The sequence below is a fragment of the Crocodylus siamensis genome, chromosome 2 (assembly GCF_052110815.1).
Source record: "Crocodylus siamensis isolate JL-2025a chromosome 2, ASM5211081v1, whole genome shotgun sequence".
NCBI classification, from domain to species: domain Eukaryota; kingdom Metazoa; phylum Chordata; order Crocodylia; family Crocodylidae; genus Crocodylus; species Crocodylus siamensis.
Window position 1 is genome coordinate 268,311,245 of NC_143396.1, and position 26,274 is coordinate 268,337,518.

General features: G+C 45.6%; 1 protein-coding gene across 1 annotated transcript in view; it reads right to left on the reverse strand.

Moving 5' to 3' along the window:
* The window catches only part of CLMN (calmin), a 142,184-nt gene extending 116,254 nt beyond the window's left edge, over positions 1-25,930 (reverse strand). The window contains exon 1 of the mRNA XM_090033955.1: positions 25,330-25,930. Within this exon, the coding sequence (XP_089890081.1) occupies positions 25,330-25,411 (82 nt within the window). The 5' untranslated portion in view covers positions 25,412-25,930. The remainder of the gene's footprint in view (positions 1-25,329) is intronic.
* Between the last annotated feature and the right edge of the window lie 344 nt (positions 25,931-26,274).

Here is a 26,274-nt window from a genome sequence, read left to right on the forward strand (position 1 = left end):
TGTTCAGCTCTTTTCTGCATAAATCCTTGCAGAGGGATCCAATTATTTTCTCCCTCTTGTTCCAGCATTGTCTAAAAGTCTTTTCCCTACTTTATTTTAGGTTTGTACAAGTCAGAGCACAGAAACACTATTCTCCAAACGTTGCTGATGACATCAGCAACACAAAGATGGCTTAAGCTCGCTCTCTTCTATGCACGTTTCTTGCAAACACTTGCTCAACCTGATGAAGGGTTTTTAAACCCGAAAGCTTGCTAAAAAATTTTTCCAACTATTTAAGTTGGTCTAATAAAAAAAAATATCAGATTCACCCAAAGATCCTTGTTTGCCTAAACACTACAAGGACCATTTATTGGGTAAAACCAAATAGTGTCAACCTTCTAACAGCCTACATGCTCCAAAATGAACCCAGCCTAATGATGACAAAGTTGATTTGGGCAAGAAGGAAAAGGAAGAGCTACCCATTGAAGTACTAAAAGCCTAATTCCTAGGTTTCTTACCATTCTTCAGTTTAACAATTAAGACTCAAAAAAAGGCTTCACTCACAAAGTATAGCAAGGCAATTTCAAATCAGGGTCATGAAGTTTATGTAATATCTACTGAGACCATGAAAGACTCCAAGCCTGACTGTAGGCTGCAGAGCCACCTCTCCCTAATTCAGGGGAAAGTTCTTTTCAGTTACCAAGCCAGCAGCCATAGTGAATTGAACTGAGGACTGAGGAAGTTCCCCTCTAAACTCCACCTGAAGTGTAAACTTTTACCCTTTCTCGTCACTCCCTCCTCCTGAATGGCTGATTTTTTTGTACCTCACTGCAGCCTTGATCCCATTCTTGACTAGATATACTTTGTAGTTTGTTTTTTTTCAAAGAATCACCTACATGTGGAGCTAGAAGACACCTGAAGAACTCATCTAGTCCAGTGGCATTCAACCTTTTGTTGACATGGGCTGGATGAGAGGCTTGGGGCCAGTCCATAGGGCAGATCAGGCCCTGTGAGCCATTCTGCCTCCTGGAGCCCTGTGCCATCTCCTGGGGCCCCAAGCTGCAAGATCAGGGTCCACACAATCTCCAGGCAGTCCCTGTGTCCCCAGATCAGGCCCTGGGCCACATCTGACTCAAGATGTCCCCACAGGTCCAAAAATTTGGCAGCAGGGGAGCAGCAATTGCTGTCATCACTTCCAGGCCACCAAAATGTCAGGCCCATGGGAGCTGGACGGCATGGCTCCATGGGCTGGACCTGGCCTGTGGGTTGAGTAGGCCTGATCTAGTCCATCCCCCTACAATGAGGCAGGATCAGGTATACCTCAACAATTCCTCTTTTGTGCCTGTGCTTACTTCCCAAGTCATTCTGAGCTTTTACAGTCTTATACGGAAGAAGGCACAATTCAGCAATTGCATCTTACCCAAACTGTAGGTAGCCTGAAGCAAAGACTAAAAAGGCCAGGCAGAAAATGAGGCAGAAGATCTGGTCACATGGCTGGAAGGAGGCTGGACGTGGGGATATAAATCCCATCTCTGACTATGCAAAGGGTCCCTACGTACATTAGGGAGAGAAGCTCTCAGAAGAGAAAGGCTACTGGAGGCAGGCTGGCCAGCCACCCACCCATGGGCACTGGAGTGAGATGGCTTCAATGAAGGCAAGGCTTGTGGACAACATTTAACTGGAATGAGGGAGATAATTTGCTTTGTGAAGCAGCTGACTTGTGTTTATGTTCTGTTTTGAACTTGAGACTGAAGGACCAGTTTGCACCTACAGGGGTGGAGGAGGCAAGAAGTGGGGGTGCCTGGGTGGCACTTGCCTGCTATAGGTACCAGGAGTTAGCCCCAAGCCAGAGGGGCTGAGATTTCTGGGATGAAACTGGATCCAGAAGGACTGCTGCCCAGGTAGAGCTGATACTTGGGAGCTGCAGCCTTAGACAGTGGAGCAAGGCTGATGGTGAGGCTAGGGAAAAAAGGGGCCAAGGCTGTGACAGCTGAAGCCCTGATAGGTGCTCAAAAACCTGTGGGAGTAATCCCTTAAAGAGGAAACACTTGTGGGAGAACACTTGCCCCAGGCTGGGCAGGCAAGACAACCAGGGAGGTTACTACAGGCCCCAGGACTGCCTCCCTCATTTCTTCTCCTCCTTCCCACCCCCCCTGCAAGCAAAACAACATCAAAGTCAAGACAGGCAAGAGACTGGAAGCAAGGTGAGGCTGGGAAAGATGATAGGTACGTCAGACCACAAGGGGAGACCAGGTGCTGGGGGGGGGGGCAGGAAGAGGAGGGGGGACTCCTTTCTCCCCTTGCAAGGTACCACTGATGCATTATACAACTTAGTCTGCAGTATATCTACCTGGCTGCCTCTGGTTCCAAGCAGCAACTGGTTCCTTTCCCTTCTGAGCTGTCCTTCTGTCGTCTGTCTGAGAATACAACTGCCTGCTGCCACTCTGTTTTGATGCACCAAACAGAATATGCTATAGAGCAGTGTTTCTCAATCTGTGGGTTGCAACCCCAAAATGGGTTGCAAGCAAGTCCTAGAAAAATGTAGGAAAGCATGGATTTCCCTCTGCAGGATAGCAGCACTCCACCCTGCAAGGAGCTGCTTGGGGCGACTGGAGGGAGTGGGCACATGCGTCTTTGCACACATGCATATGGCTGGCATGCAGCCAGGCAGGGTTGTGGGTGCACCCCAGCAGCTGGATGTGGGAGGGACTGTGACTAGACTGTCTGGTGTGGCACAGGAGCCCTAGCCCAGGACAAGGCGGTGCCACAGGCCTCCCCTCCTCCTTCCTCTAGCCTGCATGAGCTGGAGCCACTGTAGCCACCACACTCTGGCCTGAGGGGACAGACAACTGGGGCCCCCCTCAAGCAGTGCTTGTGGGTGGGGACTGGGGCCCCCCTCAAGCAGGAGGCTGAGGGTGGGGACTGGCCAATGTTTACAAATGGGTCCTGGTACAAAAAAGGTTGAGAAACACTGCTATAGGGAATGCTAACAAGAATTGACAGGCCCTCTTAAGGAGTGCCCCACATCAACACTGGACTTAATTTCTCTTGCACAGTAGTTACCCAAGATGAGGGGTATGAAACTCAAATGGGTTGGCAGGCCTGATCCAATGGGGGCTTCTCATGGGCTCAATAATCCACCTCTAGATTCAGGCCATGGACCTCCAGGAGTTCCAGGGGCCACCTTTATGGGCTGGATCTGGTCCGTGGACCATCTATCCAACATGCCTCCTCTACACTAATAAGTGTATAGTTGGAGTGTGTTAGCTAACACATTCTAAAAGTAGGCAAAGTGGTATATAATCTTAATGTGCTAGATGACCAAGTTGAATTAGGGCAGTGGGAGGAAGGGTCTAGTACTAAAAGAGGGTCAATGGTCCAGCAGATGGTACCCTAGTCTTGGATTAGAGAGGCCTCGCTTTAAGATCTGCCCTGTCATGGACATACTGTATGACCTTAGTCATGTCACAGAGGTATCTAAATGCCTTTAAATATCTGTCCCTTAATGTTTCTGTGACTTAATTTGCCACATGTTAAATGGGGATAGAAGTACCACTCTACTAGTTCCAAGAAGGATTGCTGGGAATAGATGGGATCCACTTGACAAAGGGAAGAACATCTTCACAGACAGGCTTGCTAACCTAGTGAGGAGGGCTCTTAAACTAGGTTTGCCAGGGGATGGAGACCAAAGCCTTCAGGTAGGTGGGGATGCAGGAGACCTGGAGGAAGAGCAAGCAGGAGGTGGCAACAGGGGAGCTGTTCTCATACTTTCTGAGAAATCTGGGCAATTGGCTAGCTACCTCAGGTACCTGTACACAAACCCACAGAGCCTGGAAAACAAGCAGGAAGAATTGGAAGTCCTTGCACAGTTAAAGAACTATGATGTGATTAAAATAACAGACTTGGTGGGAGCTTACATGACTGGAGCACTGTCATGGGTGGATACAAACTGTTCAGGAAGGACAAGCAGGGGAGAAGAGGAAAAGGAGAAATTGCACTTCATGTAAGAGAGCCATATGATTGCTCTGAGCTCCAGTATGAAACTGGAGATAGGCCTGTGGAGAGCTCTGGGTTAGGATCAGTTGGGAGAGCAACAAGGGTGATGTTGTGGTGAGGGTCTGTTATAAACCACCAGACCAGGAGGAAGTGGTGGATGAGTCTTCCTTCAAACAGCTAGCGTAAGTTTCCCGATCACAGGCCCTGGTTCTCATGGAGAACTTCAATCACCCTCACATCTGCTGGGAAAGCAATACAGCAGTGTGCAGGCAATCCAGGAAGCTTTGGGAGAGTGTTGGGGACAACTTCATGGTGCAAGTGCTGGAGTGGCCAAGTAGGGGCCATGCTCTTCTTGTTCTGCTGTTCACAAAAGGGGAAGAATTGGTGGGGAATGTAGTAGTGGATGGCAACTGGGGCAGCAGTGACCATGAGATGAATGAGTTCAGGATCCTGAGGGGAAAAAAAGGAAGGAGAGGAGCAAAGTAAGGACCCTGGACTTTAGAAAAGCAGACTTTGACTCACTCAAAACTCATGGGCCAGAACCCTTGGAAAGCCAGTTTGAAGGAGAGAAGAGCTGAAAAGAACCCTTACTGAGTGTGCAAACAAACCATCCTGATGTGCAAGAAGGCTAGCAAGTATGGCAGAAGACCGGCTTTTACTGAAGAGTTCCCTGCTAAGCCAAGTCACAACAAGGAAGCTTATGAGGGGAAACTTGGATGGACAAACAAATGAGGGGAGGAGTATAAGAGCATTGCTTGGGCATGCAGGAATGAAATCAAGAAGGCCAAAGCGCAACTGGGGTGCAGCTAGAAAGAACAGGTTAGGGACTAAGCTGGATGTGTACAGGTCCCCGGGGCTGGGTGGGATGTACCTGACGGTGCTGGCTGATGAGATTGCAGAGCCATTGGCCATCATCTTTGAAAACTGATGGTGGTCAGGAGAGGTCCTGGTTGATTGGAAAAGGGCAGGCATAGTGAAGGGGGAAAAAGAGGATCCAGTGAACTACAGATTAGTTGGCCTCACTTCAGTCCCTGGAAAAATAATGGAGCAGATAGTCAAAGAATCCACCATTTTCTTCTATGAGTGCTTAGAAAGTATTAGGAACAGTCAGCATGGATTCAGTAAGGGCAAGTCATGCCTGGCCAACCTGACTGTCTTCTGTGATGAGATGACGGGCTCTGCAGATATGAGGAAACCAGTGGATGTAAATAAATACCTTGGTATTTATTTATTAAACAAGGCTTTTGATTTCGTCTCCTACAACATTCTCGCAGGCAAGCTGAGGAAATATAGATTGCACGAATGGTCTGTAAGGTGGATAGAAAACTAGCTGAAGCATCAAGCTCAGAGGGCAGTAATCAATGGCTCAATATCTAACTGGCAGCCGGTATCAAGTGGAGTGCCTCAGGGGTCAGCCCTGGGGTGGTTTTATTCAATGTCTTCATCAGTGACCTAGAAGATGGCATAGAGTACACCCTCAGCAAGTCTGTAGATGACACTAAGCTGGGGGAGTAGTAAATACGCTGGAGGTTAGGACTAGGATTCAGTAACCTATACAAATTGGAGGACTGGGCCAAAAAAAAAATCTCATGAGGTTCAACAGGGACAAGCACAGAGTCCTGCACTTATGATGGAAAAATCCCATTCACTGGTACAGGCTGGGGGCTGACTAGCTGGGAAGCAGCTCTGCAGAAAAGGACCTGGGGATTACAGTGGACCATAAGCTGAATATGAGCCAGCAGTGTGCCCTTGCTGCAAAGAAGGCTAAAGGCATACTGGGCTGCACTGGTAGGTGTGTTGCCAGTAGGTCAAAGGAAGGGATTTTCCCCCTCTGTTCAGCACTGGTGAGACCACACCTGGAGTACCGTCTCCAGTTTTGTGTCCCCCACTACTGAAAGAATGTGGACAGATTGGAGAGTCCAACTAAAGGCAACAAAAATGGTTCGGGGGCTGGGGCATATGACTTCTGAGGACAGGCTGAGGGAAGTGGGCTTATTTAGTCTAGAGAAGAGACAGAGAGGACTTAATAGCAGCCTTCAACTACCTGACAGGGGGTTGGAAAGAGGATGGAGTTACACCAGGGGCAGGCAATTATTTTGGCTGAAGGACTGCTAAAGAGCTTTGGTGAGCCCTTGAGGGATGCCAGGGTAGCCCTGCCCCATGACAGGCGCCCCACCCCCTGGTTGCTATCTTGGTACTCAAAGTCCTACCCTCTAACCCCTGATCTTTGCCATTGGAAGTCTCTCCCCTTGCCTGGAAATACTTCTTTTGAGAAGGGGGTTTGCCATCCTGGAACCAACCCCCCACCCCCATTTTATATACTAAGAATCAAACACCACAATAATGAATTTTATTTTATTTTTTTAAATTCTCCTGATTTTGGTGCACTTGCATAGTGTATATAGAGGTGATAGCATAATAGCTCAAAATGAAGTCTTATTCTTCCATATGTGGGGTATGGGGTGTGTGTGTCAGTGAGCGGGGTTTCCCCATGGTGCATGGATGTGTGGGGGGGAGGGTGTGGGTGCAGTGTTTGTGGGGTGGGGGAGGTCTCGAGGGTATGGTGGGGTGTGCATGGGAGCCCCCTGCGTGTACACCTCTGAGCCTGTCAGCACCTGCCCCTGCCCTACAACAGCCTGGAGCCCCACACCCTGTGGCACCTCCTCGATCCCCCCAACACTGCAAACCCCCAGCATGCCCCACACCCGCTCTGTCCAGCCACTGCATGTCCTGCTGCCCCTGGGCATGCAGCAGAGCTGGGGCAGCTCAGCGGTGGGACTGCCTTTCTAGGCAGCCCAAGAATCAAGCCCTGCACTGAGCAACTCTTTCTGGCTATCCACCACTGCTCAGCCTGGATGGGCAAGTCCAGAGCAGGCACAGGGTGCACTGGGTCAGGGCTACGTGCACAGGGCCCCACCAGTACCGCAGGCTTGGGGCCAATGGTAACAGCAACTGGAAGGAGCTGATGCTGTCTGGGCTGCCTAAAAAAGCAGTCCTGCCACAGAGCCACCCCAGCCCTGCTGCATGCCCAGGGGTGGCAGGATGCAGCACAGGCAAGGGTGCCGTGGCCAGGTGGGACCAAGGAACCTGGTGCAGGCTGAAAAAAGCCCCTGCCTGAAAGCTGTAATTTGCCCAACCCTGAGGTAGACTGTTCTCAGTGGTGGCAGATGACAGAACAAGGAGCAATGGTCTCAAGTTGCAGCAAGGGAAGTTTCGGTTAGATATTGGGAAGAATTTTCTTACTAGGAGGGTAGTAAAACACTGGAACAGGTTACCCAGAGAGACGGTGGAATCTCCATCTTTATCTGGATTTTAAAAACCTCCAGTGAAAGCTTTGGCTGGAGTGATCTAGATGGGGATGGTCCTGCCTTGAGCTCGGCATTGGACTAGATGACCTTCTGAGGTCTCTTCCATCCCTAATTGTCTATGATTCTACTAGTAGTGCAGAGGCATAGGGCAGATGAGCACATTAAAGACTATGAAGTTCTCAGATGCTATTAAGTACATTAGATAGATACCACTCAATTGATTAGTGTGCACTCAGAGCACTTTTAGAACATACCGTATAACACTTCTGAAACATACCACTACATCCTTTTCAAGAGAAACTCCACGTAACTGCTACATGTGGGAAGGGGACAGTGTAAATGCACTCATTTCATCTGAGTCCTAAAGTTAGGTTAGGGCCTCACACTTAGGTCCACAACTATACAAGATAGTCTCCACTTTAAGTCTTTCTTTGGGATTCTGACATGGGGCACACCCTGCCTCTCGCACAATGTGCCCAACAAGGCAAAATGCCTCCAGGCAGACCATGTGAACATTTTGATTGCATTGAAATAATATTTGCACATCAAGTGTGCAGTGTGTTCTGTGCCATTCTTAAGGAGGAGATCCCAACCTGACCATTATGATAAGCAAAATGAAGTTGCAGTTTGCTTCTTTAGGCTTTACTAAAACAAACTGTAGCAGCTCTAGAGAAGCTTTAGTTCATTGTTATTTTAAATTTGGATAAAAAAATAAGAACATAATGGACTATTTACATTTTATATTTATATTTTACGCTAATCAAACCTCTAAGTGGATAGGTGACCTGGGGCCTGAGTAACATAAGGCAAATACTTCAGTCCAGCTCTTTGTAAGTAGGTGTCTACACCACAGAAACCATCTGTGTAATTGGCACTGTCAGTCTCAGGATAAAAGTTAAGGGCAGAACATGCACTAAAATAACATGTTTCAGGGCCAGCTGCAAAACAGCCAACAAGATGGTTGCACAGTCTATGACTGACCCACAGTGCTACTTAATTTTCTGATCCAGCCACTGCATTTGTGAAGGGCTCAAAAGAAATAGGGCACTTGGAAATTAGCGTTGCAGTCCTCAAGAGGCCAACTCTGAACTTCTTAATGTTAGGGCAGGTACTTTTTAGTCAAGTTGAGAAGTTTAAAGGAAGTGCATATTGATATCCTTCTGTTAATGCAGATTATGTCCAATGGTATGATTTTTTTCTGACTTCATAGTAACAGAACTAGTGCAACCTTGAGATGTTTAGACTAAAATAAATGCAGGATGTGTGACGTTTCTATCATCAAGTGAACCATGCAACAGGCATTTAACATTGCTGCCTAACTGTATTAGCTACCAAAAAGCAGTGCCTCCTTTGCATGCATTTTTAAGACAATTAGGTCTCCTATTCTTTTTGAGCCTTCTGATGAACATAATGTCTTCAAGGTTTGAAAGAACGTAATTAAGAACATCAAAAGATTGTCTGCCACAAGAGGAAGAAACTCATGTTACCAAGCAAAAAAAATCACATTCAACCCTGCTTCAGCCAAGGTCAATAACTGTATCAATTCCTGTAAGAAAACTGAACATAAGGTTTTTTTTAAAACCTTCTAACCTTTTGTCCTTTTGAAAACTTTAAAAAAAGTTTGAAATACTAAGAAAAAGGCCCAGGGGGAATGAAGAGTATATATAAGACACCCATTGCTTTGAAATGACTCTGTCCTTCCTCCAAGAAGTTCTTTAAAAAAAAATTAAACAGGAACTAAGTATTACTCAATGCAATTCACCAAGGAGAAGAAATCCCCTGCCAGAAAGATGGGAGTTTTAAGAGCAAAGAACAGATTCTGATCCTAGTTACAATGATGTTACCTTAATGTGTAGCCGAATGTGTCACTCTGTTGAAGCCACCTTGCCAAGAGGTAGAATAGAAAGGCCATATGCTGCCTACCATACAGGTGGAATTTTAGGAGTTATGCCTCAATTAACAGACAGGGCCAAATCCTATTTCATCTTTACACATCTAAGTGGCATGTACATAGCTATGCAATTTTTGGCATGTATGCAGAGTTTGGATTATATTTCCACCTGGGTAATAATGCTTGCCCTACACTTCCCTTGTTGACAGGTTCAGATATTACCACTCTAGCAACACATAGGCCCTGGGACAGAACAGGCATGTCTGGGTACATGCATGATACCCTGTAAGTCCCTGAAACTTCAGCTTCAGAGAAAAACACAACTATCAAGTTTTTTGGTGCAAGAGAAGGGTCCTACCTATCCGTGGGGGGGGGGGGGCAACAAAAAACCCCTCAATGTTGCTCCCTTGCAGCACAGAGAACAACTAAATATGTACTACTATGTGGTGCTGCAGACATGTGATGTGGCCAGTGTGACTCCGGCACTGGTTGAGCTGGAACAAATTGCTCCCGGGCAGTGTTTACATGTGCACCCGGGGCAGCAGCAGTTTAAATCAGGGAAGAGCAGGCCCCTTTCTAGCTGGGCTAATCAGGTGCAACTTACACCCATGGTCAGCATCTACACGTATCAGAACAGTAAATTACTCTACCGTAAGACAAGACTGTCCCCAACAGTAATATCTTATGGTGGAGCTAATTAATTTACTGTGCCTGAATACCATCACATGATAGATGGTGACACTTTACTACAGATCTAATTAGTCTACTCTGCACGTGTAGATGTACCTATTGAGAGCAAAGGCTGGAGTCAGAACCTAGAACTCCCTCCTTTCCAAAAAGATGCCTGACACACCAAGCCGTATTCCTTCTGACTTCCTGAAGCCCTGCTAGCTCTACATGTCTTTCTCTCTCGACTGCCCAGTGGGCTAAAGGATGTTCTGAACAGTGCTTAGCCCATGGTTAGATCACTTTGCAGAGAAATAGGGGCAGTGCAGATTCAGACTTCATCTGGATAAGGAAGTGGCTCCCAATTTTTTTAGACTTGAAGCACCCCTCAGAACGTACCAGGTCTTAACTAACACTCATTTTTTGACTACAGAAAAAATAATAGTGCAATCCTTTTGTTGCCAAGAACTCAGAAAGACCATAACAGATTAAAATGCTTTTGATTCCTATTTGAAATCTCTGGGTTTATCTTGTGTAGGTGTTTGCACACCTAAAAGTGCTAATATTGCATGGCACCCCCGGTACCCTTAAGAGCATCTCATGGCACCCCAGGATTGAGCATCACTAGTCTAGAACCTTGGCGTCTTGCTTCTTAGGTTACTGGGTTAAAAGGTAGGAGGGGTCTCCTCTACTTTATTTCAGGCAGTATGTGCCTGGATGGGCAATCCTATTCTACCATGGGTGGAAAAAAAATCTAGGCATGTAAAAGGTGAATTAGAATTTGGCTCATAATTATCTACCAGAGTATAAAAAGCTAAATTTTGTACAACATATTTGTCAGATTCTCCTTAGACCAACACTGAATGCAGTGGTTTATATCTTCAAAGTATTTATAAATATTAACCCTTAAAGCAGGTTTATATGGCACAAGAATATTATCTTCATTTTACAGTTGGGAGAACCGAGTGGGACAGGTAATCAAGACTACACAGCAAGGCAGAGACAGGTCTCTTAGCCTATGATTAATTTACTAGATTATGTCTGGCTGCCATTTTAAAGCCCTAAACCAATGGTGCCTAAGCACAATGTCCTTGTGTCTCCAACACCAAGCTGAAACCAAGAGGATAACTCTGCTCCCTGTTCCAAAATTCTACCAATTTGGGCAGGATTTTTTTGGTTTGGGGATAGTGTACACATACACATACATATACAAATACCTATATATATGAAAATGAGAGTTGCCTGCAGTCCATACAGAGCAGTTTTCAAGCTCCTGGCTGTAGAGATCCTACAGTTGGGCCTGTAAACGGGTATTCTGAATTTCTGTTCTGTAAACAGGGACATCTTCCCTGTTAACCCACTTCTGTTTGTCTTGCTACATTTCCTGGGTGTTCTGAGCCACTTTGATTTAGTTTTTAGTCTCTGCATATGTCCCAGATACTATTTCTGAAACTGGCAATTTATAAATTAATAAATATTTTTATACATAAACTATTAGAACCACAGCTCATGTAATAATGAAGGTGTTTATAATGAACTTAGAAAGTACTAACTGGGCGCATCTACAGAATATGCTAAAGCAAAGTCGTTACTGCACATTTATTCAGTACTTGTATTAGTAAGTACTAAGCTCAAGAGGCTTGTTGGTCAGGCCCTTAGGGACCATGACCCCAGGGAGATGGGAGTTCAAGAAGAGTGGTTGCTTCTCAAGGAACCGATCCTCAATGCACAAGCTAAATCTATTCCAACACGGAGGAAAGGCAGCAAGAAGGCACAGCAGCCCTCCTGGCTCTCCAGGGACCTAGCAAACCTCCTGCAGCTAAAAAGGAAAGCCTACAAAGGATGGAGGACGGGATTCACCTCCAAGGAGAATTATTTTGCACTGGTCTGGTCCTGCAGGGACCAAACCAGGAAAGCCAAGGCTGCAACTGAACTCCAACTAGCTTCAAGCATCAAGGACAACAAAAAGTCCCTTTTCAGATATGTGGGGAGCCGGAGGAAAAGCAAGGGCAACGTTGGACCCTTGCTAAACCAGATGCGGCAACTGACAACTGACGCCCAGGAAAAAGCCAACCTATTAAATAGGTACTTTGCGTCAGTCTTTCATCAGTCCCTATGGGACAGGGAGATCCGGGTGATGGGGATCCCCTACCCTCCATAAATGCTGACCTCGTGAAAGAACATCTTGAGAAGCTGGATACCTTCAAGTCAGCCGGCCCTGACAATCTGCACGCCAGGGTACTCAAGGAGCTGGCGAGCATCATAGCCCAGCCCCTGGCATGGATCTTTGAAAACTCCTGGCGCTCTGGTGTAGTGCCCGAAGACTGGAAGAGGCCAATGTGGTACCAATCTTCAAGAAAGGGAGGAGAGTGGATCCGGCTAACTACAGGCCCATTAGCCTGACTTCTATCCTGGGGAAGATCTTAGAAAAGTTTATTAAGGAGGCCATCCTTGATGGACTGGCCCAGGCTAACATCCTAAGGGATAGCCAGCACGGGTTTGCTGCGGGTAGGTCTTGTTTGACTAATCTCATTTCTTTCTATGACCAGGTGACCTATCACCTGGACGAGGGAGAAGAGATTGATGTCATATATCTTGACTTCAAAAAAGCTTTTGATCTGGTATCCCATGATCACTTCTTGGCCAAACTGGCCAGTTGTGGCCTTGGCTCTACCACGATCCGCTGGCTGGGAAATTGGCTCCGTGGTCAGACCCAGAGGGTTGTAATTGATGGCAGTCACTCATCGTGGTGCCCTGCGACCAGTGGGGTCCTTCAAGGCTCTGTCCTTGGACCCATCCTGTTCAACATCTTCATTAATGATGTGGACATTGGAGTCAGGAGTGGACTGGCCAAGTTCGCAGATGACACCAAACTTTGGGGCAAAGCATCCACGCCAGAAGATAGGCAGGTGATCCAGGCTGACCTGGACAAGCTCAGCAAATAGGCAGACGAGAACCTGATGGTGTTTAACACCGAAAAATGCAAGGTTCTCCACCTTGGGAGGAAAAACCTGCAGCATCCTTATAGGCTCGGCAGTGCTACGTTGAATAGCACTACAGAAGAAAGAGACTTGGGGGTCATCATTGACCACAAGATGAACATGAGCCTCCAATGCGATGCTGCGGCTAGTAAAGCAACCAAAACGCTGGCTTGCATCCATAGGTGCTTCTCGAGCAAATTCTGGGATGTCATTCTCCCCTTGTACTCGGCCTTGGTGAGGCCGCAGCTGGAGTACTGCGTCCAGTTTTGGGCTCCACAATTCAAAAAGGATGTGGAGAAGCTTGAGAGAGTCCAGAGGAGAGCCACGTGCATGATCAGCGGTCAAGAAAACAGATCTTACGATGACAGGCTGAGAGCCATGGGACTCTTTAGCCTGGAAAAGCGCAGGCTCAGGGGTGATCTGATGGCCACCTGTAAGTTTACCAGGGTGACCACCAGGATCTGGGGGAACGTCTGTTCACCAGAGCGCCCCAAGGGATGACGAGGTCGAACGGTCACAAACTCCTGCAAGACCGTTTCAGGCTGGACATAAGGAAGAATTTCTTTACTGTCCGAGCCCCCAAGGTCTGGAACAGTCTGCCAGTGGAGGTGGTTCAAGCACCTGCATTGAACACCTTCAAGAGTAAATCGGGTGCTTATCTTGCTGGGATCCTATGACCCCAGCTGACTTCCTGCCCTTTGGGCAGGGGGCTGGACTCGATCTCCCGAGGTCCCTTCCAGCCCTGATGTCTATGAAATAAATGCACAGTAACTGTTACCACACAGTAGCACTGCCAAATGTCTTTTAAGTGAAGCTACTGCACAGTAGTCTAATAATACTGTGCAGTAGTGTATTAGCACTGTCAGTGCTGTTATGTGCTACTGCACAGTATTTTTCAGCTACTGTGCAGTCAGCATCTCATGTAGACATACCCACAGTGAACCAAGAAACATCCCAAGGAAGGACTGGCCACCTGGCACATTTAACCTTACATCAGTGAGGGGTTTTATTTTTAAAGGTGTTTGATCATTAACAATTTGCCTCTCTCCTGATTCCCATCGACTTTCCACTAGTGCAACTCAACTGAATACAACTGATACACCCAAGTAGTAGGTTTAACTTAGTTGCCCATAGAAAGCCTAATCTAAATACCACTGAAAACAAAGAAAGTAAAGTCTATGAAGTTCAAATGTCTGAGAGATTTGGATTACAGGACTGGGGCTCTGTATTAATTCATGAGAACTAGGATGTTTACTCTGTGACTGTTTTGTTTCCCTTTAGTAAGGGGCCATAGGGAAAAACAAAGAAGGAAGTAAAAGACTGGCTCAAGATAAGTCACTTCCTTGCAAACACTTGAGGGGCTTCAATCTGAGCCCTATAACTATGATAAAGCCTTTAGATCGAGTCCAAAGTGCACAAACACAAAGTATGGAAAAGTGTGAAATCAGATTGCCAAACACAAGGCAGTACACTACCCTGTTTTACTACCCTACAGCCAAGGTACTGATCTTGTACTTAATATCTCTGTGCATGCTGAAATATCTGAGATCTCAGTGGGACCCTCTGCTGCGACTTGATGTACACCAATTTGAAAAGCCTGAAAATGAGCTGATGTGCATGGACTGCCACTGAAGTCAGCGAAGTTTGATGTCTGAGAGGTTTGGACTGCAGGAGTGGGACCTGCCTGACCAGGAAGTCTGACCTGGGCGTACAAAACAAAATGACAGATGTTCTGTTCAGTTCCTTTGCAAATGACACTAGGCAGCAGAAGAGAAAGATTTGCATCCCTCGCCTGCTACTGTGTAAAATTCTTCTTCCTGCTCTTCCACTCACGTGTCTAATTATGTAACAGCAATTTGTGGGGGGAGGGTGGTAAACTGACAAGGTTTGAGATCTGAGTTATCTATGAACAAACCAGCTTAAAAAAAAGTATCCTGGACTAAAATAAAAACATTTCAGTGATTTTTAGTCTTGTCAGTTTTTGTACAGAAATATTATAAACAAATACAACTTTTTCTACTAAAGGCCACAGAAATTAATTCAATATTCTACAGAGATCTCATAGATTTATTGAGTCTTATTCTACTCTAGATTACACTAATGTAAATTGGGAGTAAATCCTAAACTATGCCAACATAAAAGCCCTGTGAAGCAAGACTTGGGCCCTTAACTACCATGCCTACCAGAATTAGTCCAACCTAGGTAGCAGTATCCCCCAAGCACTGTGCTATTCTAATGATTACATCTTGAGCCATGCCTGCAAGGTAAGATGTACAGAGGTCCGTCCTCTATTAAGTATTATTGATAGTATATTTTCAGATTCTGCCTGGTCTCTAATGGGCTTTCTGGCTGTTGAATAGAAATCTTGTCTGCTTGAAGAATTACACTCCCACAGGCAGGCAGTCATTCTGCAGAAATCCAGGCTGTTGCTATTATGAAATTCATTAGAAGATTCTGATTAAGAGTTGTGACTGTGGCTCTGAAACCTCAAACTATGTTCTAAAATGTAGCTCAGCTGTTTGTCCAGAAAAATGCAGCATTTAAGATAAAGTAAAATCCACCCTGCAGTTCCAATAATTACAGTAACCTGCTTTCACTATATTTAACTGGAGATAGATAAAAATAGAATAAAAGATATGTATCCATGTATAACCAGATTGCTATTTATCCAAGTGTTCTTGTGACATCATTTACCACACCATCTTTGGCACAGATGTGACTATTTATCTGGTATGTTTCCTCCATATGTGGATTTCGAAAATCCATTGTCATATAAGCAAAAGATAATATGCCTTGACTTTTCCCCTCCCTTTTACTGATCTGACCTTAACATCTGCCCTACACAAGTAATAACTTTGATCACCATTACACATAACCAAACTAATGTTTATAAAGACACTGTTAGGTTAAATAAGGCCCCAAATTAAGGGTTTTTCCTTTAATTCTAATTGAAAGGGCTTTTAAAAAAAAATTCCTTTGTAGCATTTGCAAAAGCAAACATTACAGAATTGTTTAAATACCCGAGAACATGAAAGTGAAACAGCCTTGAAATTGTCTTTAAATGTAAAAGAAGCTGACTGGTCTATATTTTTGTCCAAGCTAAACAGAAATGCAAAAAGTAACAGAGAGTATTAGAGAATAATGACAAGTAAATTAGATTTCTAAATTGCGTTTAAGGCTAATAAGGTACCATTGTTTGTCATTTAAAAGAACATGATTTTTAACCGGTTGTTGCTCTTTTCAACTTCAGCCAAACTACCTAGGTCTGTAAACTTTACTTAAAGTTTCGTAAGTAAATGTGGATAAACTCAATCAACACTTAGATGGAAAGACTACACAGACAGAAACAGGAACTGACATTGTTGACCACTGCCTTAGATAACTGTCATTCTTAAAATCATTAGTTTACCCTACTTTCTCTCATAATTTACTGTCATGCTTAAAGTTAGTCACATGCTTAAGTATCTTACAGAATCTGATTTAAAACAAGTGATAACCTTCATCCTGAGAAGCTGAATCTATGATCTAAAAAGGTTGGATTGGACTTACAGTGGCCTGATACACCATTTGGCTATACCAGTTTTACATTCAAGGCCCATTTTTCAGATTACATGGGAATGTAAGGAAGGGTTTGACTTGGGTTTTTCCCAACATTTGAATATTTAAACGTGAAGTTTTAATTCACCATTTTTATCTTGCCAAGGTTTCCTACTTGCCATACAAGCATGGTCTGCCTTCACTTTTATTACTGAAAGTTACTTGTACCAGGAAAAAAATCCTAAAATGTAGATTAAAAAAGCCATAGAGCTACTAACAGTAAAAGAATTAATCTAATTTTTAACTTTCTTATATGAATTTCTGAGTTTCTTTCTATTTGGGGCTTTGTTATACCTTGCATTCCAAATGTGGGTCTTCACAGATTGAGGTTAATTGCTTACCTTGGTTTTCATATGGAATAACAATATTATTTAGTCACTCTACCACACCTTGAATCCAAGATTTTCCCTGCAGTTTACAAGATTAAATGCTTTCAAAAAAGGCATCTCCACACTAAAATGTTACAAACATGCTCCCGCAAATTTCCAGGCACATTACAAACATTCTGAGTAGAACCGTACTCTACAAGCAGTTCCACTGAAAACAATGGACCTACTACAGAATACAGTACTGCTCAACACAACTAAGAATCAAGAGCTCAATTGCAGAATCAACAGTTTAAAGCAATTAATTTCAAAAACATCAAGTTCTAATTGTGGAAACCAAAGTTCCAGTGATGGAACTTTAAAATGTCATTCCATTTGAAGATTTCTGTCTGTGTGGGAAATACAGCTTAAATTCTAACAGGTGAATGCTGCTGTAACTAGTAGTAACTATAAAAGATAATTTTGGGGGGAGGAGGGTAACCACTATAGCTAAGTACAGACAGTCAAAAAGCCTGAGGTGGACTTGATTCAGTCTTTGCAGGTTAATCTAAATGAAGAAATTGAATTGAAACAGAAGTGAAAAGACATTTATTTACCTTTGATTCAGATAATGCAGCCACATGCCTGCAGTGGCTCAGGCCAAAAGTTGGAGATGCTAGAGCGTGGTTCTCTGGCATGTAACCAGCATGGGCTGTGTGTTCACTTCCTCTTCCTGCTGCCCCCAAAGTTTCTGGGATTTGTAATCCAAAATCACAGCACCAAGACTCTGCAGGGCTGCTCATCTCTTCCTTCTTCCAGGTGCCTCTGAATTTTGTAGTCCACAGTTGCAGCCAGCAGTAAGTTTGGGCAGGAAAAGGGGTGTTTAACCCCCTCTCCCTGGTCCCAGACCCCAGTCAGAGTTTGCCTGGTGAGGGGCAGTCTTCCCCACCCTCACCCCCACCCTGCAGACTACACTGCATCCTCAGTCAGGCTTGCCCAGCCCCATCAGCTTGCCCCACCCCCCATCAGCTAGCACTCAGGGCTCCAGCTAGGAAGCAGAGGGGTAGGGCCAGCCCTGCTCTCTAGAGCAGATAGCATAGCCCAGGCTAGGGCTGGAAATCATGCACGGATACTGCAGGATTGTGATTTAACTTGAACCAAGAAGGGGTATGAAACAGAAGTTCCATCAAGAGATTTGACCCAAATCAATTAAGTGCGATACTACAGTGAACTAGGCTTATCTTAAACCAGTTTTAGCTATTTGGAAACTGGTTTGTGTGCATTGAGCTTCTGTTCTATTACACGTTTAAATCAGTTTCTGAGTACTTAAACCAGTTTCTGTAATTTCTGTCCCTAGCCTATAAGCATTATTATACTTGCTATACAGATGGATGAACAAAGATAAAAATAAGTTAATATTCTGAGAAACAATCCTTTTATTTTGAATGTCTGTTGCTAAGTATACAACTTGGGACACTTTGATCCAGATTTCTACAATAACATGCATTACTAACCCATACTGATTCTGGGGAGAGTTAAGTGCCTAAATACTTCTAGGGTTGTTAGTTGTAGCTGTGTTGGTCTCTAAGGACATAGGCACACAAGGCTCTTTGGCTAAACGTGATATCTTTCATAAGACCAACTAAGTAGTTGGAAAAATTGTTCTTTGAAAGCTTTCGGGCACAAACACCCTTTTGGGCCTGAAATCTTGCAAAAAGCAATTTTTCTAACTATTTAGTTGAACTAATAAAAGATACCACATTTACCCAAATAACCTTGTCTGCCTAAATACTTCTAAACATTTCAGAAGCCAAATTTGTAAAACAAATTAACAGTTTTTATTGGACCAACTTGTATATCTGGGGGAGAAAGGAGACAAGCTTTTAGGTTTCAAGAGTCCTTTATCAGGTCTGAAAAAAGAAGCTGCCACAGTCCAAGTTGGGTACAAATTAGAACGACTGCTTTAGTTTAATTTAATTAGATTAATGAATTTGACCACTTGAAATCTCAGATTTAGGGTTGAGCTTTCAAGCACATCGGGCTTCTGAAGTTCATATTGACAAAGATGATGGTGCGTATGTCCAGCACCTCTGAGAATTTGACTGCAGGTCTTAAGCTGAATACCCATAACACGATACACACTAAAATTAATGGGCATTTGAAAATATTAAAGTTACAAACTGAGAACATGATTCAGGTTTATTAAAATCAGTGGAAAGACTCTCACGGGCTTTGAGTTAATGACAGAAGGAAAAGGAAGAATCCAGGAGCTGTGGCTCCAAGTCAGTTTAACAATTGTAGCATTCTACCATCCAGTATATATGGAGCATTATAAACACAATGCTCAATTAAAAATGTAATTGGAGTATGATATTCAGTAATTATGATGGCACTAAAATTCCTAAAGGTGTAGAAAGAACTGTTTTGTATCATTTACTGTAAGGAAATACAGAGACCACATAATCTACATTCAGAGTACTATTAAGCACTGGATTTAAGTACAAAATATGCTTTCAGAAATTATTTTCTTTAAAGGAATGTTGCCTGGTTCTAACGAACACAGTTACCCACATGAGCGCACTCTCACGTTCCAACACTAACCTTCCTGTCAGGAAGAGTTTAAAATATTCTTGTATTATAACAAAATGTTCCTGCTGTTAAAATAAAATAAAAAATCTTCTGGCTGAAAATTAATTATTAAGTGTTCCACTGTTCTGTGAGGTACTCCTACATTCTGTGCAGCTTTTCCATTTTGCCATTCTCCGCCTCACATTTTGAGAAATATGCTATGGAGAATCTATAAACAGAACAAAGAGCAGTAGGAAAGAAATATATCAAAGGCATCTAGCTACATCATCATCTTCAGAAGAAGATGACAGGAAAAGGTGCATGGTTTGTATGTCAGTGAGCCTGGTGCTTATTCCTTCACTCTTATTACCCTCTGTTGCGATGCCCTGAAATCACCCCTGCTTCACTGTCTAAAATGGGAGCTGTTCTTTTGGCTTTTAACAACGCTTAACTGCAATGACTTCTACCTTTTACGCTCTACTTAATAAAAAACTGAAAACCTGAGTTTTTAAATAAAAAAGCAAATATAAAACCTCATCATGATTTGGCCATGTTCAAACATCCAGCTGGCAGTTCCACTTCCTTTAAACTGGCATTGCTTTTCTCTGTCCCACCAGTGTCGTACTTCTAGTACAATGCTGTGCTGGTTTTACTCTTTTAGTTCAAAAAAACAAACAAACTACACATTATAATCCAGCCCAGTGGTGCTCAACCTTTTTGTCTGGCAGGCCGGATGGGCAGTGCCTGATCCATCCTCAGGTCAGATCCAGCCGACAGTCCTGATCTGGCGCCTGGGGCGCATGTGGCAAGGCCCCATCCAGCCGTGTGAAGGAGGCAGAGGGGCAGCCCAGCCCAGCCCCAATCCACCATGCAGGGTGAAGGGGTTTGGCTCAGCCCTAGCCCAGCTCTGATGTGGCCCAGCCCTGATCCAGCTGCAGAGAGAGGGAAGGGGGTATAGCGTAGCCCGACAAAGAGAAGGTAGCACAGTCCAGCCCCAACCCAGCTGCACTTAGGGAAGGGGGGGTAGCTTGGCCCCAATCTGCCTGTGTGGGAGGGGATGCCACAGCTCCACGGGGTGCGTTTGTCCCACAGGCCAGAGGTTGAGCGCCCCTGATCTAACCCATTAAGCTGATAATAGAAACATAAAGTTATCAGGCCTAATTTTGCTAGTCAATTAATTGGCCTGCTTAAATACATCAATCAAATCCAATTGTTGAACTCAGTGGAATCGCACCACTGTAAATTGGTGTGTAAATGAGAACAGATCATTTCCAATAACAGGCATGACCTGCTGGCAATGTCAATTTAAACATGGATTTTTAAGTTACATTAGTGTTATTTATAAAATCAGTGTGGATGAGAAAAACAGGGGATGCACAAGAGAGACTGCTGATATCATAAACCATGGCTGTTCAATTAGTAGCCCTCAGACTGCATTCAGGGTTAATGTGAGGACCCAGGCTTCCCAACCAGCTCCCACTCCCCCATTGCTCCTTCCTTTCCCCTTTCCATGTCCTTGTGACAAAGTATTAGCAGAATTCATAGATTCATTGGAAACTGAGCACTTCTACTATGGCCTTGAACTTGCAGTCTCTGGGCTATCAAGCCCCCCCATCGCTTCTGCTGCTGCAACGGCTGGAGTATCAGGGGTAGGACAGCAGTAGACAAGAGGGGAAAGCAGATTTCCACTGATCACACAGTGGCAGGCCTGGGCTCACGTGGCAGCGGCAGTAAGTGGGAGCTCATGCTACTCACGTAGTGAGGGTGGGGGCAGCAAGGCCTACGCTGGCTGTACAGTAGGGGTCCTGGCAGCCTGCACAATAAGTGCCACCACAGCAAGTGGCCTGCAGTGTGTGACTGGGGGTGTATGCGGCAGCCCCTGGCTGTTCTGAAGTTGGACAGCCCTGTCATATGCCATTAAGTGTAGAGTTCAAATAATGACCCACACCACAGAAATTCACCAGTTTAGTTATGACAGAACTAAAAATGTCAAAAATAAAACTGAATTGGAAGAATTATATTAACCATTAAAAAGATGTTTCTGCGATGAAGTGTTGCATAGAGGGCTTTTGATTGCAAGATTTGCTTTGGGTCCCTAAGGCAAATGCCATCATGTCCACAGAAAAATTGACAGATAGGCTGATGATGTTCTAGCACCTACTCCCTATCTTGGGGCATTTTTACATGTGCTTCAGGGTGGAGTGGGGGGCACTTTAATTAGAGTGGATCCAAGAGCTGCTCCAATTAAAGCACCTGCAGCATCACATGTATGCAGCATCCTGTGCTTCACAATGGCAGCAGGGCACCTTAACTAAAGCTCGTTGAATGAGCTTTAGTTAAAGCACCCCTACCACCAAGTGCGGGGATGCTGAATGCATGAGATATGGAGGCTGCGAGAGCATGCTAATTTGCATGCTCCAGCAGCCTCAGTTAATCAAGTCTGTTCTGATGTGTGCCAATTAGCATCCATCGGAGCCGACATCCAACATGTATATAGATGCCCTTGCCGACCGATGCTATCCCATTCTTTTCTTGTGCTCCCAAGCCTGTCTCTATCCATCTCTGTTTCTTTTCTTAGTTTGAAAGCTGTCTTCCCACTATGATAACAACACTGCTACCATTGAAATTAATGGCAAAACTCCAACTGACTTCAAAGGGATCAAGATTGGGCACAAAACGTTTCAAGCGTTCTTAACCCCATCCAATAAAAACATTCTTCACCTTATGGAAACAGTGAGGTCTGCTTGCAGAGATAATAGGTTATTGGTAGTGACCAAAACAATGTGTTTTTTCTGCTAATAGTCCATAACTCAGGGTTTGGATGGAAAAAGTTAGCGTTCTACAGTGAAGGCCAAACTCAATTCTCAAAGAAACATGTAACTGAAATAAAATTTGGCCCATTTTAAAAGAAACTGAACTTTTAACTAGAGAGGTGGCATATTGCAATGAATATAGCATTAGATGTAACTGGAGTCTGGGCCTGTGTTCCTGGCGCTGCTACTGAGTTCTTGTATGATGCAGAAGTCACTTAAATTCTCTGAGTAGCAGGTTCCACATCTGTAAAGCGTGGATAATAATTCTTATTTGCGTTTACAAAATGAAGTGGGATCTACAGGTTAAAAGTGATATATATATATATAAATGCTAGGCACCATTAGGTAGTCTAGAGCTGCATCACTGTGCATATTCCCACCGGATATCCATAACAGCTGAAGTAAAGCTTCTCTCATAAACATCTGGTGTGTGCAGCCACTAGTGAGATTCTAGTTCAGATGCACCTCAACCACTTGCTCATGCAGAGAGGGCAAGAAAATCACGAAGTCACAGTGCAGTTTCAGGAACAATAAATATGGTCACTGTCACCTGACAAATCCAGGAAAAGCACTGAGGACAAAACCAAAGTCTCTACTTGTTGAGAGTTTTGATGATATCAGAAAAAGGTCATAGCCAGTCAAGTCAGGCTCTGGATCCTTTTGGAGAGGCTCCGGAGCCTCACAGAGAACAATGTGAGAAGTCCCAAACAGTACTTAACTCCACAAAGGTAGGTGCAGCTAAATTAGGACTACCAGTGACCTTCCCGTGACATGGGTGGATTGAAGCCAGGATGGGCTCTTGGACCAATTCTCTTCACTTAAGTCTGTACAGCCATATGGGACAGAATAACCAATGCCTCAAAAGAACATGTCTCCACACCACTGGGAAACTGCTCAATCTTTCTAGATGTGAGCAAGGTCAAAGTCACTAAACAAACCACTCAGGAACTCTAGTATGTTGCTGACTGGGCACTGGTGGCATTAACAGGAAGTTTAATCCCTCCACGGATTCCACTCTTATTCAGTGAATCCGCCAAGCTAAATGGAGAGTCAACAAAGCAGTGGGACTGACAACTCTGCTGTACAGACATGAGAGATATACAGAGGCACAATCAGGAGCTAGAGAGACCACAACAAAGCTCCCTGGGATCGTTGGGATCACTGGCATGTTTGGGATCACTGGCATGTTAAAGTGATAAATACTGAGGTTTTGCAGCATACTGACTGAAAACTGAACCATTAATTGCAAGGGCTCAGTTGTGTTGGGCTGAACGTATACAAACAGATGACCCAAGAATGACCTAGTAGGTGCTTTGCAGCAAGCTAGAACTCAGCAAGAAAAAGTGGGGCTGCCTAGCAGGATTTGAGGGCTCTCTTATGTGACATGCCGCTAAGGCACACAGTAGCTCACCAATGGTAAATCAATGCAGAGGTAGCTGCTGTGCATTTCAAACACTAACCAGCCACTGAGGAAAATCAAAAGACAAGGAACAATCACAGCAGCAGGTGGATTTAAAGGATGTGTGGAAATGTGAAATCATGGAAGGGACTACTTGTCTCACACTGGCCTCCTTAGTTACTTGTGTAACCAACACACCTTGATTTGACCACCCACTAACTATCACAACACAGTCATCCTCCACCATGAGACAACAGACACAGTGATAATCACTGTGCGTGTGGTGATGTAATAGCAAATGCACCTTTCAAATTCCCTCCTGTGTTTCTTTTCATGAACTCAGTATTAATCTATGGAATTTACCCTTCAGGGTAAATAATTCCTTTGCTGAACTACAGGAATTTTAATGGAGAGGGCTCTACATAGCAGTGTGCCTTTGTACAAATAGACTCAAGTCCCATCGAAGGAAATTATTCTACTACTTCCTTAAACAAAGGACTGAGAGGTAAAAAATAATAGAAGAAGGGACACCATTTTCAAGTCATACTTCTGCTCTAGAATCTTTCCCTCAAATATTACCAATAACTTCTGAATACAGCTTAGTTGAGAAATCAGGGATATTTGTGGGGTACAATGTACTCAGACCACTCTAAAAGAAAAAAAACAACCAACCAACCAACCAACAAACAACACCCCCCCCCAAACAGCAGCAAAATAGAGACAGACAAGAACGAGAGAAATACTGGAATTATGTCATAAAGGGAGGGACTTCTCAAAATAAAGATAAGTCCAAACACTTCCCGAGCACTGACTGGGTTCAGAGCCTGAATTTGTGGAATGAACCTCTCAAGTTAACACACTACTGCACGTAAACAAAGTTGCCAGAAAAGATGGTTTTGGTCTCATTTTAGGTAACTCATTCATTTTGTTAAAAAACAAAAGTAACTTTGCAGCAATTGTAATGTCTCTCAGTATGTACTGCTTTAATATCATTAGGTATAAACAGCAAGAGATAATGGCCTATAATCCAAGCCTATTATTTTAATCGGAGGGCATCATATTGCAGTTTAAGGCAAATTGTTGTTTAAGAAGATTGGAAAGTTGCATTAAGCAAATTGTTTTCTTGTCCCTGAATGCAAACACTGTTCGGTGTGGTGGTCAGTTCACACTGTCCCTACCACCCCTAGCTGGAGAGCAGCAAAGCTCACTTTGGAGGAAATCATGCATCAGTGCTATGCAAGTTAAAGTTAACACCTGAACCTCTTGTAGTACTTGCACTTGCAAATCCCACAGCAGAACAGTACAAATATCTGGCAGCCAGTATCAGCTCTGCCCAGGCCCATTCAACAGTATGTCCCGCGTTAATCAGATAACGGTCCAGTGTCTTCACAGGCAAACGGGAGTAAATCCAGAGCAGCACGACTGAGTTCAGGCAGGGTGCTCCACCTATCAGGCTGCCACACCCGAGTGGAGCTGGGCTCAGGGTTCACAAGCACCTTGAATCCGTCCCAGATGAAGCGCAGAGGCAGAGCTCCCCCCGCCACAGGCGGCCGGCCGGCCTGCACAGCGCGGCGGCGCGGGGCGGGCGAGCCGGGAACTCTGCCCCCGGCTGGAAGGAGGGAGCCCAGCATCGCCCCCGGGGGGACTGTCTACGCAGCCCCTCACAGCACAGGCCTCGGCAAGAAACTTGCAAGGAAAGATCAGGAGTGAAAGCAGCGCTGGCAGGAGAGGAGAGGAGAGGAGGGAGGGGGCGGGCCGCGTCGCGCCGCGCCGGGGGATGAAGCCCGGGCGAGGTGCGGGGGCCGGGGCCGGGGGTGGTGCTTTACCTTGCAGGTTCTGCACTCGGATGTCGCTGATCTGCCCGATCAGCTCCTCGCGCTGGAACCAGTCCCACTCGTGCCCCGCCATGCGGGGTGGGCAGCGGGACGCCCCCCGCCGCCGCCCGCGCGCTGCAGCACGGCCGGTGGGGCCACGCGGGTCGGTTCCGGTCCCGCCCCGGCCCGGCCCGGCCCCGGAGCAACTTGTGCGGCTTCGCTCGTCCTCTCGGCTCCGTCCGGGGCTGGCGCAGCCGCAGGTCGGGCGGGAACAGCGCGGGCAAGACGCGCGCTCCCTCCTCCCTCACGTGTACCCACACACGCACCCCCCCCCCCCCCCGGCACACCGCACACCGGGACCGCGGGGCGGCACCGGGCTCAAGCCTGCGGGCGGCCGCCACCCTCCCACCTGTGCCCGGCCCGGCCCGCCCCGCCCCGCCCCGCCCAGCACCCCCGACGAAAAGCCTGCCCGGACTGCCTCCCCCGGCTCTGCTCGGCCGTGCCCGGACCGGTCTCAGAGGCGAGACCCCGCTCCCCCGGCTGGAGAGAGGCAAGCCCTGCCCCCGCCTCCAGCCGAGCCCTTCGCCCCCAAGTCCAGCGGCTCCCCGGCCCAGAGGGGCTGCATGAGACACAGCGGGGCTGGGGGCTGCTGCCGGCGTGGGGGAGAATAGAAGGGGGCTGCACCAAGGGAGAAAAACATTATCAGGCAAAAAAGAAAAAGGGGGGGGCAAGAGAAGGTAGGATTTTTTTTTCCCATCTCAGGGTTAAACAAATAAATGAGCCTCTGTTAATCAAAATACATCATGGGGATTCTCCTTCCTGTTCTTATGGTCCAGTCTAGTCCCGCAAGCTTCCTTTGTGGGTAACGGTGACCTTTAATAATACCTGTGCACACTTAAGCTGTGTGCTCCATGCCGGCCTTGGGCAAATACACAGCATGGACGCAGAGGCAGTGAT